The sequence below is a fragment of the Podospora bellae-mahoneyi genome, assembly GCF_035222275.1.
Source record: "Podospora bellae-mahoneyi strain CBS 112042 chromosome 1 map unlocalized CBS112042p_1, whole genome shotgun sequence".
Classification (NCBI taxonomy): domain Eukaryota; kingdom Fungi; phylum Ascomycota; class Sordariomycetes; order Sordariales; family Podosporaceae; genus Podospora; species Podospora bellae-mahoneyi.
In genome coordinates, this window is record NW_026946359.1 from 6,668,727 (window position 1) to 6,682,233 (window position 13,507).

General features: G+C 53.2%; 5 protein-coding genes across 5 annotated transcripts; 2 read left to right on the forward strand and 3 right to left on the reverse strand.

The window, feature by feature from the left end:
• Positions 1-77: 77 nt before the first annotated feature.
• RTA3 (Envelope glycoprotein gp160) lies at positions 78-2,762 on the reverse strand. The gene is made up of 2 exons (XM_062875257.1): positions 1,121-2,762; positions 78-1,058 (listed from the first exon to the last, which is right to left on the reverse strand). The coding sequence occupies exons 1-2, from the start codon at positions 1,583-1,585 to the stop codon at positions 390-392; spliced, it is 1,134 nt and encodes a 377-aa protein (XP_062738502.1). The 5' UTR covers positions 1,586-2,762; the 3' UTR covers positions 78-389.
• Positions 2,763-4,726: 1,964 nt separating this feature from the next.
• Positions 4,727-7,854, reverse strand: TGL1 (cholesterol esterase). The gene is made up of 6 exons (XM_062875258.1): positions 7,759-7,854; positions 7,439-7,698; positions 7,283-7,362; positions 7,123-7,218; positions 6,771-7,066; positions 4,727-6,688 (listed from the first exon to the last, which is right to left on the reverse strand). The coding sequence occupies exons 1-6, from the start codon at positions 7,828-7,830 to the stop codon at positions 5,123-5,125; spliced, it is 2,370 nt and encodes a 789-aa protein (XP_062738503.1). The 5' UTR covers positions 7,831-7,854; the 3' UTR covers positions 4,727-5,122.
• Positions 7,855-8,064: 210 nt separating this feature from the next.
• Positions 8,065-10,070, forward strand: QC761_119770 (uncharacterized protein). Its single transcript, XM_062875259.1, has 2 exons — positions 8,065-8,960; positions 9,181-10,070. Exons 1-2 carry the CDS (start codon positions 8,493-8,495, stop codon positions 9,970-9,972), a joined length of 1,260 nt encoding a protein of 419 aa, XP_062738504.1. The 5' UTR covers positions 8,065-8,492; the 3' UTR covers positions 9,973-10,070.
• Positions 10,071-10,410: 340 nt separating this feature from the next.
• On the reverse strand, positions 10,411-11,960 carry rps30a_1 (40S ribosomal protein S30). The gene is given in 8 exon segments (XM_062875260.1): positions 10,411-10,924; positions 10,994-11,069; positions 11,157-11,211; positions 11,333-11,346; positions 11,417-11,542; positions 11,618-11,723; positions 11,736-11,779; positions 11,851-11,960. The coding sequence occupies 5 exon segments, from the start codon at positions 11,434-11,436 to the stop codon at positions 10,901-10,903; spliced, it is 189 nt and encodes a 62-aa protein (XP_062738505.1). The 5' UTR covers positions 11,437-11,542; positions 11,618-11,723; positions 11,736-11,779; positions 11,851-11,960; the 3' UTR covers positions 10,411-10,900.
• A 735-nt stretch (positions 11,961-12,695) lies between these two features.
• On the forward strand, positions 12,696-13,466 carry QC761_119790 (uncharacterized protein; the record flags this gene model as incomplete). Its single annotated transcript, XM_062875261.1, has 1 exon — positions 12,696-13,466. The coding sequence occupies one exon, from the start codon at positions 12,696-12,698 to the stop codon at positions 13,464-13,466; it is 771 nt and encodes a 256-aa protein (XP_062738506.1).
• Positions 13,467-13,507: the final 41 nt, after the last annotated feature.

The window sequence follows — 13,507 nt, forward strand, 5'->3', positions numbered from 1 at the left end:
CCTTTATCATTCTTGAGCTCATTTTGTCACTGTCCAAGGTCGACATCAAGCATTAGAATAAGCACTTCGAACTTATTTGACAGTTTCTTTTTTTTTTTTGCAACTATTTTGCAACTATTTACCTAACCGAACACCCGGCTCCCAAGAATCGAACAGCCAGTTCTCGAGAAGGGGTTAAAAGAAACTATGAGAGAAAGCCAACCGAAAACGCCTTGGTGTCAGTATCTGGTGTACACAACTTCATACCCATCGCTTTGAAAATGCAAACATCTATCATCTTTGCCCCGCCCCCATTTACAAAACAGTCGTTCATCCTTGGCAACTCGCGTACATCTTGCTTCAGACTCAAAAAGAAGGAGAGAGAAGACAAAAGAAAAGGCGGGCATGATTTAAACATCACCATACCGGCTGTTCTGGTTCTGGTTGCCATTGTGATGCCCCTGGCTCTGGTAGTACCTCTGGTTTCCGAAACCGGCCGCCCTCCTCGAGCCCTGAGCGGACTGCCGGAGGACGTTGAGCTCCTCGTCGCTGGAGGTGGTGGCCGTGCTCTCGGACTTTCTGAACCCGCCCTGCTTCCTCCACTTGCTGCTCATCATGACACCGAACACCATGCAGGGGTTGAACACGTTCATCACCACCACGGCAATGAGGATCATGACCGACTCGAACGCGATGAAGAGATCCTCCCTCGCCATGAGGGGGCCGTTCCAGCCCTCGGACAGCTCCGCGACACGGAAGCACGACCGCCAGAAGATGGCGACGGTGCTGACCGCGAGCGCGATCATGATGGCCTTGAACATGAACCCCTGACGGATGGACTTGGCAGGCTCGGCTTGCTCAAACCCGGCGTCGGGTCCGTAGGTCTTTTTGCGGTTGCGGACCCGGAGGAGGAACTCGCCCGACACGGCGAGGAAGACGGCGAGGATGAAGACCTGGAAGGAGAGACCGGCGATCATGATGTTGTTGCCCATGTTGAGGAGGTCGATGTCGTCCGAGGCGGCGGCGATGCCACCTCCCGAGGCTTGGAGGACAAGAGAGACGACGTCGCAGGGGATGAACTGGTTTTGGTCAGCACTCTGGCCTTTCAAGATGTGAAGAAAAGTTGGGGCGGGCGACTCACGATGCGGGTATACCAACCGGCGGGCAACCTGCTGCTCTCCTCACCATAGACGCTCACCACCTTGGCCAGGCAAGTGTAGATACCCGCAGCCAAAAACGCCGGTCCAATCGTCAGAGTCACAATCTGAATCATGAAGCCCATGTCGTCCCAGGGGTTCTTGGCCGATGCGGCTCTCCCGGCGTAACCGACGATTTCACACAGCAGCCCAAGACACATCATGACGGTGAAAAAGGTGCCCTGGCGGCGGGAGCGGAAGTAGGTGATGATGAAGGCGATGAAGGAGATGCCGAAGAGGGCGGCGAAGATGGCGTTGGTGGTGAGGGAGGGGATCTTTTCCCAGACGCCCTCGATGGGAGGTTGGGCGTCGAAGCAGAACTGAGCTGTTGTGGCGGCGCAGTATTTCTCCCACGTGTCGTAGCCTTCGGGAGCAGGCCCGTGGTTGTCTTCGTTGGCAGTGGAGGACATTGCGGCTGTTGGTGGTGGTGATCTGTTGGGAACGGTGTTGGAGACGGCGGGGATTACGGGCTAGGCCCAGTGGATAACGACGGTTGGGAGGTTCAAAGGCTGCTGTGTGAAGGTGTCGTTGCCTGTCTCTTATGTCCGATGAGTGGAAGTTGAAGAGATGATTGTATACGGAGTTCAGGTTCTAGATCCCAGGCGAGAGGGAGATAGAGGGGGTATAAGAGTTATAAGTGGAGGGGAAAGAGACTGATATCACAGCCTTCTTGCTGTGCCTGAAGGTTATAGTTTCAGCTTGAGCATGTCTCGGAGGACCGGGCGTGGTAGAGACTCAGGAGGAAGGGTCTTTTATGAGAGGTATGTTTGTCCATTGTCTGTCTCCGGTCCAGCCCCCCGTTCCCTTCACCATCGGACCCCGGGCTCCAATTCTTTCCTTTTTTGACCCGTTACCGCACACGAGGGAGTGTTCTTTTGTTTGGTACCACCGTGACGTACCCCCCGTACCTGCCCCCGTTGGTGCCGCCGAAGGGAGGGGGTTGTCCTTGTCTCGGGAGGGCTATGCTGTCTGGATGAGATACAGGTCTCACCTATCAACGGGCAAGGGTCTTGGTGATCTTGGGCCCGGGCATCAGGGCCTTGTAGACGTGGGCATGGGGAAAACAGAGAAAGGTGACGCAAGCAAATGCAAGCAGATGAGAGGTTGGCTTGTTCCGAGCCATTGGATCTTCGTGCCAGGTAGGGTTCTGACGAGAGGTTAGTTCAGTACAGTAAAGTGTACTGCGTTTGTAAGAAACAAACAGGCGGCAGGTTCTCAAAAATACACTGCCTCACTGACCGACCGACGCAACTGGTCGTGGCTCGTGGGTGAGACCCAGCCTTGTTCGCCTCGTGGACGTGGCAACCCATCGACCCGGTACGGAATCAACGCGCGCCAGCTGCCTCCCGTTGGTGATGCCGCACGGCGTGATGCGCTGAGGCTGCTTGAGCGCTGGATAGGAATTTGCTGGTGTGGTGCGATGGGATTTCCGAATTCACGTCCGACCAATCCTTCCTGGGACGACTGCAAAGAGATCAACAGGGGGCTCTCGGATGCATTGGCTCGCACTTTTGTCTGGCTCTTTGGGTTATCTGCTTTGGCGCAAAATGTTGCTGTAAAAGCGGGAGTTCCCATTTGCCTGGGCGCGGGTACGGAACCGGAGTGCTATTGACATCTGCAGGGCCGAGACCAGCCGTATAATTGTTCGCCAGGCCCCCGTATCTGCTTCTAGAATTCCCATTATGCCACATGGCGGCGTGTCATCTACCAAGCGCGGAAGTAGTCCTTTGTTGGCGAGGTGAATTCCGAGCAGGCGACACCTCTCATAGGTAGTTCAGCATCGTGACCATCGAGTACTAAATCGTCGATAAGAGAAGAAGAAGATCACCCAAGTGAGCCGCAAAGCGCTCTGGGTATCGGTAATCTGTCATCCCTGATCATCCTCTCAGCAGAGGTCAGTGTCGACGGAGGTCGCGGATAACAAGGCGCACGTAGCCAACACAGGCAGATCCGAATGGGGTCATTTTTGGCAACAGAAGGATTCCCAGCCGGGCTTACGGAGATGCCAAACTGAAAGCCAAGACATCTATAAGATACCCTCACTCGCCGTCCCTCTCGCCTGCTCTGTCCTCGATTTCTCCAGCTTTTGTTCCTGTCTCACACACTGCCTCCATTCCTCTCCCATACTTCCCGAAAGGACCGACAGTTCAAATCCTCGCTGAGACCCCGGAGAATGATAAAAAATAGGAACAGGCATAAGATCATCCCCTTCCACATGTCAACCGGGTTTTGGCCTCTCAACACAATGCATGCGATTAACCTGAGACATCACATTGGCACAGAAACTGAGATCCGTCCCCTCTCCAACACAAGGTAGGGTTCCATCTTCCCAGATCTGTTTGCGTCACCGCACCAAGCAAAGACCCTTGATCCAACCACCACCCAAGTATCAACTCGAGATATTCTTCTGTCGGCCCTAATCGCCGCCCCCATTGCATGGAAAAAAGGCCTACGTAGAACGGAGCCGGAGCAACACCTCGTGCAACCCGCTCCCGCCTCTTCCCGCCGCCCAGCTGTGTAAGCTGAGCGCCCACGCCGCCCACCTGATTGGGCTCTCGCTGTTTCATCCTGCTGTACGTACACACTATCAGTAAGGCTGGCGTAACAGCCAACTCTGCCTGTAATGACACATACGGTATTTTACACCATCCTTGAGCCTCTCACATATCATCACACCGGCCGGGAATCTCTCCTAGATCTCCTCACCCCCTCCCCACTCTTCCAGTCGAATTCCGCCCCGTTTCCCCCGGTTGTGTGTAGGACGAGAGCGTATCGTCTTCGGCCCGAACGAAAAAGCAAAGCACAGGATACAGATTCAAGATAGGATCTGCCAGGCGGAAAGGAAGGATCTCGGACATTCAAGATCTGGTGCGTGGCACAACTCGCTTGCCTGAACCGTTCAGTGGTTGATATGGCTGCCTGCCCCGACTCACGCCGTCTTGTCAATGCCCTGGCAGGGAGACATGGTGATAAAGCACATCAAGTTCCCACCGCTTCTTGACTCTCCTCTCTCCGATAAAACCGATGACACCCAAAGCTTGGAAACATCTCCATCCAACTCCCAGCATCGCACCCACGTGGACTTAATCATGGCTGGAAAAGATAACGGTGAAGCTCGCTACCTCGCTACCATGGTCTGGGGATGGCACCCTCTCAATCTTCTCTTCTCTTCAGCCAAAAGAGCCACGGGGCCGGAGGGTAAATTGGAGGTACACACAATAGGCAGCGAAAACAAAACCGCGAGGACCGGGATCCGATATCGCCATCCATCTGTCGGTCTTTCTGGCCGAGTTCCAGACGATGACGATGAGACAGGCCAGATGTCTACTCTAACTCGCGTCTCAGATCTCAGATCAGATCTTCAAATCCCAACTAACCCTCCCGCTCTCCTCAAAGGGCCACTGAGGCGTAAATCTTCGAATCCACTTCCACATATCTTGTCCATGAATATCGCCCGACTGTTATTACTCTCTGTATGCGTATGTCTGTATCTATCCAACTGTAGTAACCATGTATACCTATGCAAAAAAAAAAAAAAAAAAAAAAAAACCAAAAAAAAAAAAAAGAGGACTCGCAACCAGCAGTTCCAGGCCACAATGCCCAGCGACCAGATAGCGTGCTGTTAATCTTGGTCAAAGGCCTTTCCCATAGGGTTATTTGTCACCCCCCTGACTGTTCTTTTCCCAATCTAGAACCCAAAGAAAAACCGATCTTGAATGAATGAAAAAGCTCATGATCAAACGCCAAAATGCATCATCCTAATCAACCTCTCTCACTTCTTCAACCCAACGCTTGCAGCCGACCCCTTCCTCGAATGCACCGACCCGCTCCCACCCCCCTCATCCGAACTTCCCGCTCCACCTCCCGGACTGCTAGCAGTCAACCCAGCAATATCATTCGCGCTCGTCGTGACCCCCCCGACGGCCTTACCTTTGCAACATTCCTCGTCAGTGTTCTTCTGCCCCTCCTTCCCCATCAAGAACAGCAACAGCGTCGGAGAACTTACTGGCACCCAGACTAATTCCCCTCCCTCCCCTCATAGAGTCAAAACTCATATGACTCCCTCCCGTCCCCCTCCTCTTAGGAGTAGTCATCATGTTCATCATCCCCGTCATCCCCGTCGTGGCGGCGTGAGGGCCAGTGTCGCCAGCTGGACTGTCTGCGAACCCGTCCGTCATCTCCGCTTTGGACACGGGCGTGTGCGGGGAGTTTGGGTAGTCCTCACCACCGGAAGCAGCTATCTCGGCAGCTAGGTTCCCCTTGCTAGCCCTCGGCCTGGCAATCCTACTTGTCCTAGGTGGCAAGACGGTGGGTTGGAGCTGTAGCTGCTGCTGTGCTGTCGGCGAAGGGATGTGGCTCTCCCTCGACCATGGCCTCTCACGGTCCTGAAACTGTGGCAAGCCCTTCGACTCAAACTTCAACGGGCTTTCTAGCCTCTTTGTAGGTGACACCCCCCATTCACTTTGCGCCTCCTCCATCTCCTCCCCAGCCCCGGCCGCGTCCTCATTTGAACTCCCATTCAACTCCACGACCCTCACTGTTTCTTCCCCAACCGCTGTGCTGACATCACTATCAGCCACATCACTTCCCCTAGCCAGGTGGCTTCCCCTTCTCAGCCCACTCTCCATCTTGGCCAAGTCTGTGTGCTGTTTTCTGACAGTTCTATACCGCTCATACTCCTCCCTCGTATGCTCCGCCCCAGTGAAACTCTCCAGCGCATCAAAGACATGCTGGAAAACCAACTTGTCCACGTCCCTCGCCCACAAAAAGTCCAGGTGCTCATAGTGTGGGATTTCGTTGGCTAGCGTCTGACTAGGAAGCTCCTTCAGCATGGCCTTGATATCCACCAACGAGTCACTACCTCCGTATACGAGCACGATCGGCGTCTTGATGTTCCTCGTCGGGTACCTAGCGACTTTGGTGTACTTGTTGCTGGTGGCTGAGATCAGGGGCCGGTGGACATCGTCATCATACATCTGGAAGGACTTGGTTCGTATGATCTGGAACCAGTGTACCACTGATTTTGTTGAGGTGAACGAGTAGAGATGAGGGTAAGCGGCCAGTTTCTGCGAAGTGCTGATGTTTTTGGTTTGCCAGCTGAAGAGAAACGAGAGACCTAGATCGATGAGCTTGGTGAACAGTGGTGGATAGAGGATTGACTGCCACATGGTGGCCGAGCTGAGTATGGACCGCCGGCCGAAAAGGAGGAACAGCACCTGTGGCGATGCCTTGACCAGAGCGTCAACTATGCCGTTAGACAAGCCCGCTGGCGACATGGCTGGCGCCAGAGCGATAAAGACATTGACCTGCTCGTTGAGCTTGGGGTGGATGGACAAGCTGGCAAAAGCCTGCGCAGTGCCTTGGGAGAAGCCGATGTAGGAGAGGGACGGCTGGCCGGTGATCTCGAGAATGTAGCTGATGCTATTAGGAATATCGTGGAGGGCAAATTGGTCAATGGAAAAGTTCCAAAACTCGGTCGTCGTGGGGGAATATCGGATCGACTTTTTCGAGTACTTGTTGCCCCTGTTGTTTCCGAGCTAGAGATATGATCAGCCATGTGCCCTCTCCTCGGCACCCCATTTTGAGGTTACCTACCCAAACGTCAAAACCCTTCTCCACCAACGCAAAGGGCAAAGCGCGCTGCTCATCCGTCAAGCAAACCCACACCTCGCTGTTCATTAGCAGCCCATGGTGCAGGTAAACCACCTTCTTCTTGATGCTGGTTGGCCCGCGATTCACCCTCCGTTCCTCCTCCCCCTTCCGCCATGCAAGTCTGTGTATTCCCAGCAAATACCCATCCTCCGTTCGTACCACGTGTTCCTCGGCGGTGTAGCCAAACATGGCACATAAATCGACGAAATCGGAGGCATCGCGAATCGAGGCCGAGACCGCTGGATTTCACCGTCAGTATTGTTACCCCTAGCATGTTCCAGCACAAACAACATGCATTTTCTCCTCTGCTCTGCCCGCTTCTGCGCTGGACTAGTCCACCTATTAAACAGACGTCTCGAGATCCCGTAACATAGCTGTAGCAACGACGGCGCTGAACAATACGATTAGCTCGGGAGCTCAATCTCGGTAGAGATCAAGATCGGGGGCCGTCTCACGCAAAGCAAGCGTAAATATTCGAATAAAGGCCTCGAGCCCTACAAGCAAAAAGGATCCAACAAGGGCGGCATATTCGGTGCTATTTCTCCCAAATAAATCATCTTATCAGTAAATTGTTGCTGTCTCTCTGCCACCACGGGGTGTGAATGTCTCACGGGTTAAGGCGCCCCAGAAAGGGGACAGGCATCTTGGCGGGCTTGCTGTATTCCACTGGTTGGCTCTTATCTGGTGACCATTGGCGCGCTTTTCGTATGCCAGACGTTGTGTTGGGCGAATTTGAGTAAATATCAATCAATCTGAAAACAACTTGCAAAAGGGAAACATTCCTATATCGTACAAAAGGACCGTAACAATCTTCTCGGAGCGAGCCGATTGGGGGTGCGAGGCGAGGATCGAGGGAAGCTTGCTCCACCGCCTGTCAGAAGGTTGTTAGTTAGGTGAAGGCTGCTGCTGAAACGGGGCGATGTGATGTCACAGGTGTCAGAGCGTCACATGCAAAATTGTTGGAGCTTGCTGTGCCGTCCCGCAATGTATGTGCAGCTTGCATAGTACCCCGTAGTGTGGCAGTCTTTATATTGAAAGAACTGGCAGGCTGGGTTCTTTTGCCACGAATCCAAAGTTTGGAGGCAAACATTGTCTTTTCCTTGATGGACGGCGTAAGCCTGGGATGATACGGATGATATCAGGGTTGCGTGTGGCCAGGGTTGTACATGGCATGCAATATCCACCCTGTCGTGGTTGTTGTAGCCCTCGTACCCAAAACATGGCCTTCTGAGTGAAGTCCATAAGCAGAAGACGAGCAAATGGCGTAAACGCCTATCTCTCAACAACTAGTGACTCCGATGGTGTAAACCACCGCCTGACTGGCCCGCACGGAAAATAGGTATCTTCCCCGCCGCGCATGCAACAGGGTATGTTGACCACAACCATCATCACCATCAACCCTTGTCATTGATTCGGCAGAGTGGATCTTGAGGATTCATCGAAGAGGGAAACCATTGAGAAGGTGTTTGACTGTCAGCTACGGGTCAGAGCCTGACAGAGATGAGCAACCTCCTCACTGAGGGGCGTTTTTAGTTCTCTCCAAACCAGTCCCCTTCAGGTCAAATCATCTGCCAAACTCGGTTGAACGCCTTCGTCACGTCGAGTTTTCTCTGGTATCATCAAATCCAATCCATATCGCCATTACTCCTCTGAATAGTGCTCATTATGACTTGCGCATCTTCTCACAATATTCCTCGCCGGCGGCCGTTGACCCTCACGCCTATCAAGGTAAAGGGCCGCGGTCGCAAGCCGAAGTGGCAGCCCCCCAACCCTGCGCAGCTTCGGAGCTTGATGGAGGAGCGCCGAAGGAAAAGAGAGGAGGAGAACGGCCACGATAATGTCGACGCTATTTCATCCAGGTCTGCCAAACGGTCCAAGCAGTCCTTCCCACCGAAGTCTATGCTCGAGTCGCTACCCCCCGAAATGCTCTGGCCCATAGCCGTCAGGTCACAGAACCTGCATCTCCTGAGGGTCAGCAAGTTTCTTCGAGGTCTCTTGTCAGACAGATCATTTGAACTCGAAATGGCTGTGGCGGCATTTGGCCCAACATGGGATATGTATTTCGGCCGGCCGAGGAGCACTATTGGTAGCCCTCCTGAACCTGAACAGTTTCCCGGGGACCCCAAATTCCAGGTCAGTGTTATGCTCTATTTTGATTAGCGAAGCGTGTCTCCGAAAAGCTTGCTGCCCTCTTAGCCATCCTTCGAAACTGGTTGGCTATTTGAAAGAGTTTCAAGGATCCTTTGAGGTGTGGTTGAGCAATGCTATCCTACTTTTTAACATCTCGACCCGGCCGTTCCAGACTATGACACCGCCTTTTGACCAAACACAGCGCTGACACGTCTTTCTGTAGGGCAATGTGCTTGCTGCGCGTCTCATGCATGACACGCGCTACATGAATGTTGATTTCATACTCAAAGCCCAGCAGGTCTGGTGTCGCCAAGAGCGCACAGAGAGGCACATGGAAAAAGCGGCGTGCGTCTTGTGGAAACCGCCGACCCAGGTACAGCCAAAACAAGAGGGATCGGAAGCCAACGAAGACCAGCGAGCTGAAGAGAAGCAAGAAATTGGATACAGGGAGCGAGAAGTGGAGAAGATCAGGGAGAGGTTCGACGAAGACTGGCAAGAGTTTTGCGACGCCTGCCCGTTTAACAACACAACGAAACTCGAATATGAGAGCGGAACGAATACGCAGGGCCCTAAAGGCGGCTATTTGGACCTCCACCCTTTGACACCCATTCCCGATCGGTTCTTGAAAGGGCCATTTGACTTGGAATCAGTCAAATTACTCTTCTGGCTGGTTCGTGGAGGGGCCCGCATATTGCCCGAGCACAACTGGGAGGCCACCAAACACGGATTCGAACAGATCATGAACATGGAGAGTCGGCTGGGCATCTATGTGCTCATCCTCTTCGACATTCTCGGCGTGTTCAACAAGGAGCATTGGCCACCATTTTTGCTCGACGAGAAAATGAAACGGGTCAAAGAGACAAGGCGGGTTGAGATGTCTGCTCAATCGTGGAAGTACCGTCTGTCCATTCTTGCGCATCGCATGTTTTTGTCGCGCCAGGAACAGGAAGAGAATTCGCGCCTGGGACGGGATAGTTTGAATAGTGAGAGGAGGGACAGGGGGCCGAGGAGGTGAGACTGCGGCGTTCATGACCATCCTTTGTCTCCAACGGGTTGTTCATAGAAATAGCTCTTTTTGCTGTATGGAAAAGCGTCAATATGATTGCAAGCTTACTGGCTCTCTGTGGCACCCTCCCCACAAAGTGATTGGCACAGCAAAAGTAAGTTAACGCATATCAGACTATAAACCATGCCTCTGAAGCAAACCAACGGGCCTATTGACTATCTTTGAAGGCCTGTTAACTATCTTGAAAGGCCTAATAATTATGCTTCAAGACATGATGTGGTCCAGATGGGTAAACCTACTTTTGTGTGCCAATTACTTTGTGGTGGTGACTCTCAACATGTACACATGGCATCCGGACCCGTAAACCACAAAGTCACAGGCAAGTATATAGCCAAGGATCCCTTCCCTTCCTTGTTGGCATTTCCAGCTCACTGACGTAGCTTTCCTTCGCTGGTAAACAGGCTGTATCATTTGGCTTGCAGGATAGAAGACACACAGCGGCTTCTCTCATATCTGACAGTCTCGTCACACGCTATAGGCAGGTAGGCAGTATCATGTCGCAAGGAAGAAAATAGACCCAGATATACCATTTCCCGTTTGCCGAAAGAAAATAAAAGCGTGCAAAAATGACATCCCATGCTGTGTGTAAGCCATGATTTAAATGACCCCCATGATGATGGTTCGGGGATTGGTCTTGATTATAACGACCTTCTCCCAAGCTGCCAGATTTCTCTTTCGCCCATGATTCGCAAAGCCAATCAATCCATCACATCATGAAAAGATTTCCATGTCTCCCAGTTTTGGTTCCCTCTTCTGGTCCTTACCCAAAGACAAAAGCTCCCGACATCGCTGCTGGTGACCGATCTTGCTTCAACTCAGAAGGAGCCGCGAACAGGGTATCGAGAAAGGTTCATCGTTGTGTTGGTGGTTGGGTAATTTAAGCAGTGGGGTTAGGGTTCATCTATAGTTGTGTTGTCAGCCCGGGGCCCTTGTACGGTGATGGTTTGCTGTTCCGGATGGTGGTACTGACCTTGCGCTTGCCACCAGTCAAGGTGATGTTGACGAAACGGCGAGTGTAAGTGAGTCTCTTCTTCGCACGGCCCTTGCTATTTCAGGTGTCAGAATGAATGTTCCGTCATCGTCAAAACCCACCCATGGGTTGAAGTTGGAAAAATTGCGAGGGTGGAACATACGGAGTCTTCTTCTTCTCCTGCTTCTCGACCTTAGGGGTCTGAGACTTGACCTTTCCTGTATCCCAGAACCGTCAGAACCCGTGTTTCGATCCATAGCTGTTCAGGCACTGCTATCGACAAGAATTTCTCGAGCAAGGTTGTCCTCGCGGGGGGCGACAGCGGGGAGAGAGACATACCGGCACGAGCCAAACTGAGGAGAGAACAAGTCAGTAAATCAGTCCATCATCGCGATACCTTTGACCAAGTCAAGATTATCGTACCTTCCGTGAACCTTTCCCATTTTGGATGATTTGTGATGGGTGTTAACTACTCAAAGTCGGGGTCTTGGATGGGAGCGGGAGGCGGACGCAGCAGAGGAAGGTTTCGCAACTCGATGCTGTCGATTTCTGTGTGGATTAGGCTGATTAGCTAAGGAATTGTGGGCGTGGCGACCTGCCCCGCAGGGCTTTGAAGTGACTGACCTCTGCTGTTGCGTGGCGCAGTCTACACAGGTGAATGGCGCTGTGGGTGTATTATGTGGCTGGAGAGCTGTTCGAGCTTGTGGTCCGGGCCTGTGGCTTGATCCACCTGGAGGGGGAATTGCGCACGGATCAGCCATCATAGCTGCCACTGATGATGAACGGCTTGGCGGAAGCGACAAAAGCATCAGCTCGCCAAACGAAAGGGACATGGTCACGTGGCTTGATTTTCTCACATGGCCGCCAACGCTTGTGGCAAGGGTTGCCGCATATGTTGAATGCGATCACAACAGCTGCAAGAAGAACAGGATGATCCGAGAGGTGATCAGCCAAGCTTGCCAACGATTGCTGGAAGTTGGGGGTGCTTCCAAGTCAGAGCCCATTGTGTTGTTGTGAGCGCCGGTGACAGAGCCCAGGCTCACGTGAACCACACGTGACTACCTTACATCATTCTGCCCCTTCGGCTCGCCTTTACGGCCCCGTCTGCTCGCCCTGGACTACTACCCGTCGAACACGATCATCAAGGACCTTCTGAGTGTGCCTTCACGGCAGCTGTTGTGAATCGAGACTTGCACATGCCACCGTGAGCCCAGTTCAACTGGATGTTAGCCAAGGACCCAACTGCTAAGAAATCTTCAGCCAAGATGGAGAAAGCCTCAATAGCTTGAGGTTAACTTGGTCTTACGTGATAACAGAACTCTTCTCAGCCAATGACACTTCTAGCTCAAGTCTCCTCCAGTTGTTCGTCCAGCTTGGGACATTTCACCATCAGTTCGAGGTGACGAGGGATTATCAGATCAGATTGATAAGAAGTCTTGGCCCTCGCCTCTGCAGCTGTGTTTCCACTGTTCCCCACTCCCCCTCCAACGTCAACGCTTGATCGTTTGACCCCATAGTCTTGGCCCAGGGTTGTGGTTGGTGCAACCAAGGTCACCCGCTTCTGCACTGGCATCCACCCCATTGGCAGGCAAGCGCTACAAAGACCCTTTACAAGACCGCCCTCTTGTTTGATATCGTTCCCCTTTCCGTTTTGGCCCTCTTCATCTTTTACTCTCCATTAAAGCACAAAACCCCCCCCAAAATGAAACCCACCACCCTCCTCTCCACCCTCCTCCCCCTCACCTCGGCCTACTCCATCCCCAAGGACTCAACCGCCCCCAGCACCAATGCCTTCAAGATCCCCACCGCCCGCGAATCCGCCATCCTCGCCCGCCGAATCCTAACCCTAACCCCGCTAGGCACCATCTCGACCATCTTCCCCTCCACCACCTCGTCCCGCAACCCCCCAGGAATTGAAGGCAAACCCCACGCCCTAATGGAATACATCTCCGCCTGTGACCCCCTCGCACCCTCCAACCCGACCCTCTTGTCCCTCAACATCTCCTCCACCTTCCGCAACGCAGCCAACGCCAACCTCTCCCTAGCCATAACCTGGACCCCCCCTCCCCTCCCCCCTCCCTCAAGGTCCTTCCTCTCCCATCTCAACCCCTTTTCTTCCGAACCCCCCGTTCAGCCCCAATCCTACAGCGCCGCCGCTCTCCCGCGGTACTCCCTGATGGGGTATCTCGAACCCATCCCCGGAGCGGACGACCCAAAGAGTGATGTGGGCAAGCTGGTTCAGACTTGCTACACCAACACGCATCCGGACGCGAAGTACTGGCTTCCGGGAAATAGGATTCACGAGAGCCACTTTGTGAGGTTGGTGGTGACGGAGATTTACTGGGTGGGCGGGTTTGGGGATAGGGCGTATATCGGGTGGATTGACGCCAAGGATTGGGAGAGTGTGACCGAGAAGGAGATTGAGGGGGCGAGGTTGCCTGGGGAGAAGCCGCTTGAAGGGGGGGATCTTTAGGGATGGTCTTGATCTTTTGAGAAAGGGGTGGAGGGTTGAAG

Bases quoted from the DNA above. Each gene is read 5' to 3' on its own strand.
- rps30a_1 (XM_062875260.1), bottom strand. From the start codon at position 11,436: ATGGGAAAGGTTCACGGAAG. The intron at 11,070-11,156 runs GTATGTTCCACC...CACCTGAAATAG, and splicing joins CAGGAGAAGAAGAAGACTCC to CAAGGGCCGTGCGAAGAAGA. The intron at 10,925-10,993 runs GTCAGTACCACC...ACACAACTATAG, and splicing joins TGACTGGTGGCAAGCGCAAG to ATGAACCCTAACCCCACTGC.
- RTA3 (XM_062875257.1), bottom strand. From the start codon at position 1,585: ATGTCCTCCACTGCCAACGAAGACAACCACGGGCCTGCTCCCGAAGGC. The intron at 1,059-1,120 runs GTGAGTCGCCCG...GACCAAAACCAG, and splicing joins CCGGTTGGTATACCCGCATC to TTCATCCCCTGCGACGTCGT.
- QC761_119770 (XM_062875259.1), top strand. From the start codon at position 8,493: ATGACTTGCGCATCTTCTCACAATATTCCTCGCCGGCGGCCGTTGACC. The intron at 8,961-9,180 runs GTCAGTGTTATG...GTCTTTCTGTAG, and splicing joins CCGGGGACCCCAAATTCCAG to GGCAATGTGCTTGCTGCGCG.
- TGL1 (XM_062875258.1), bottom strand. From the start codon at position 7,830: ATGCAAGCTGCACATACATTGCGGGACGGCACAGCAAGCTCCAACAAT. The intron at 7,699-7,758 runs GTGACATCACAT...ACCTTCTGACAG, and splicing joins CATGTGACGCTCTGACACCT to GCGGTGGAGCAAGCTTCCCT. The intron at 6,689-6,770 runs GTAGGTAACCTC...AGGGGCAACAAG, and splicing joins AGAAGGGTTTTGACGTTTGG to TACTCGAAAAAGTCGATCCG.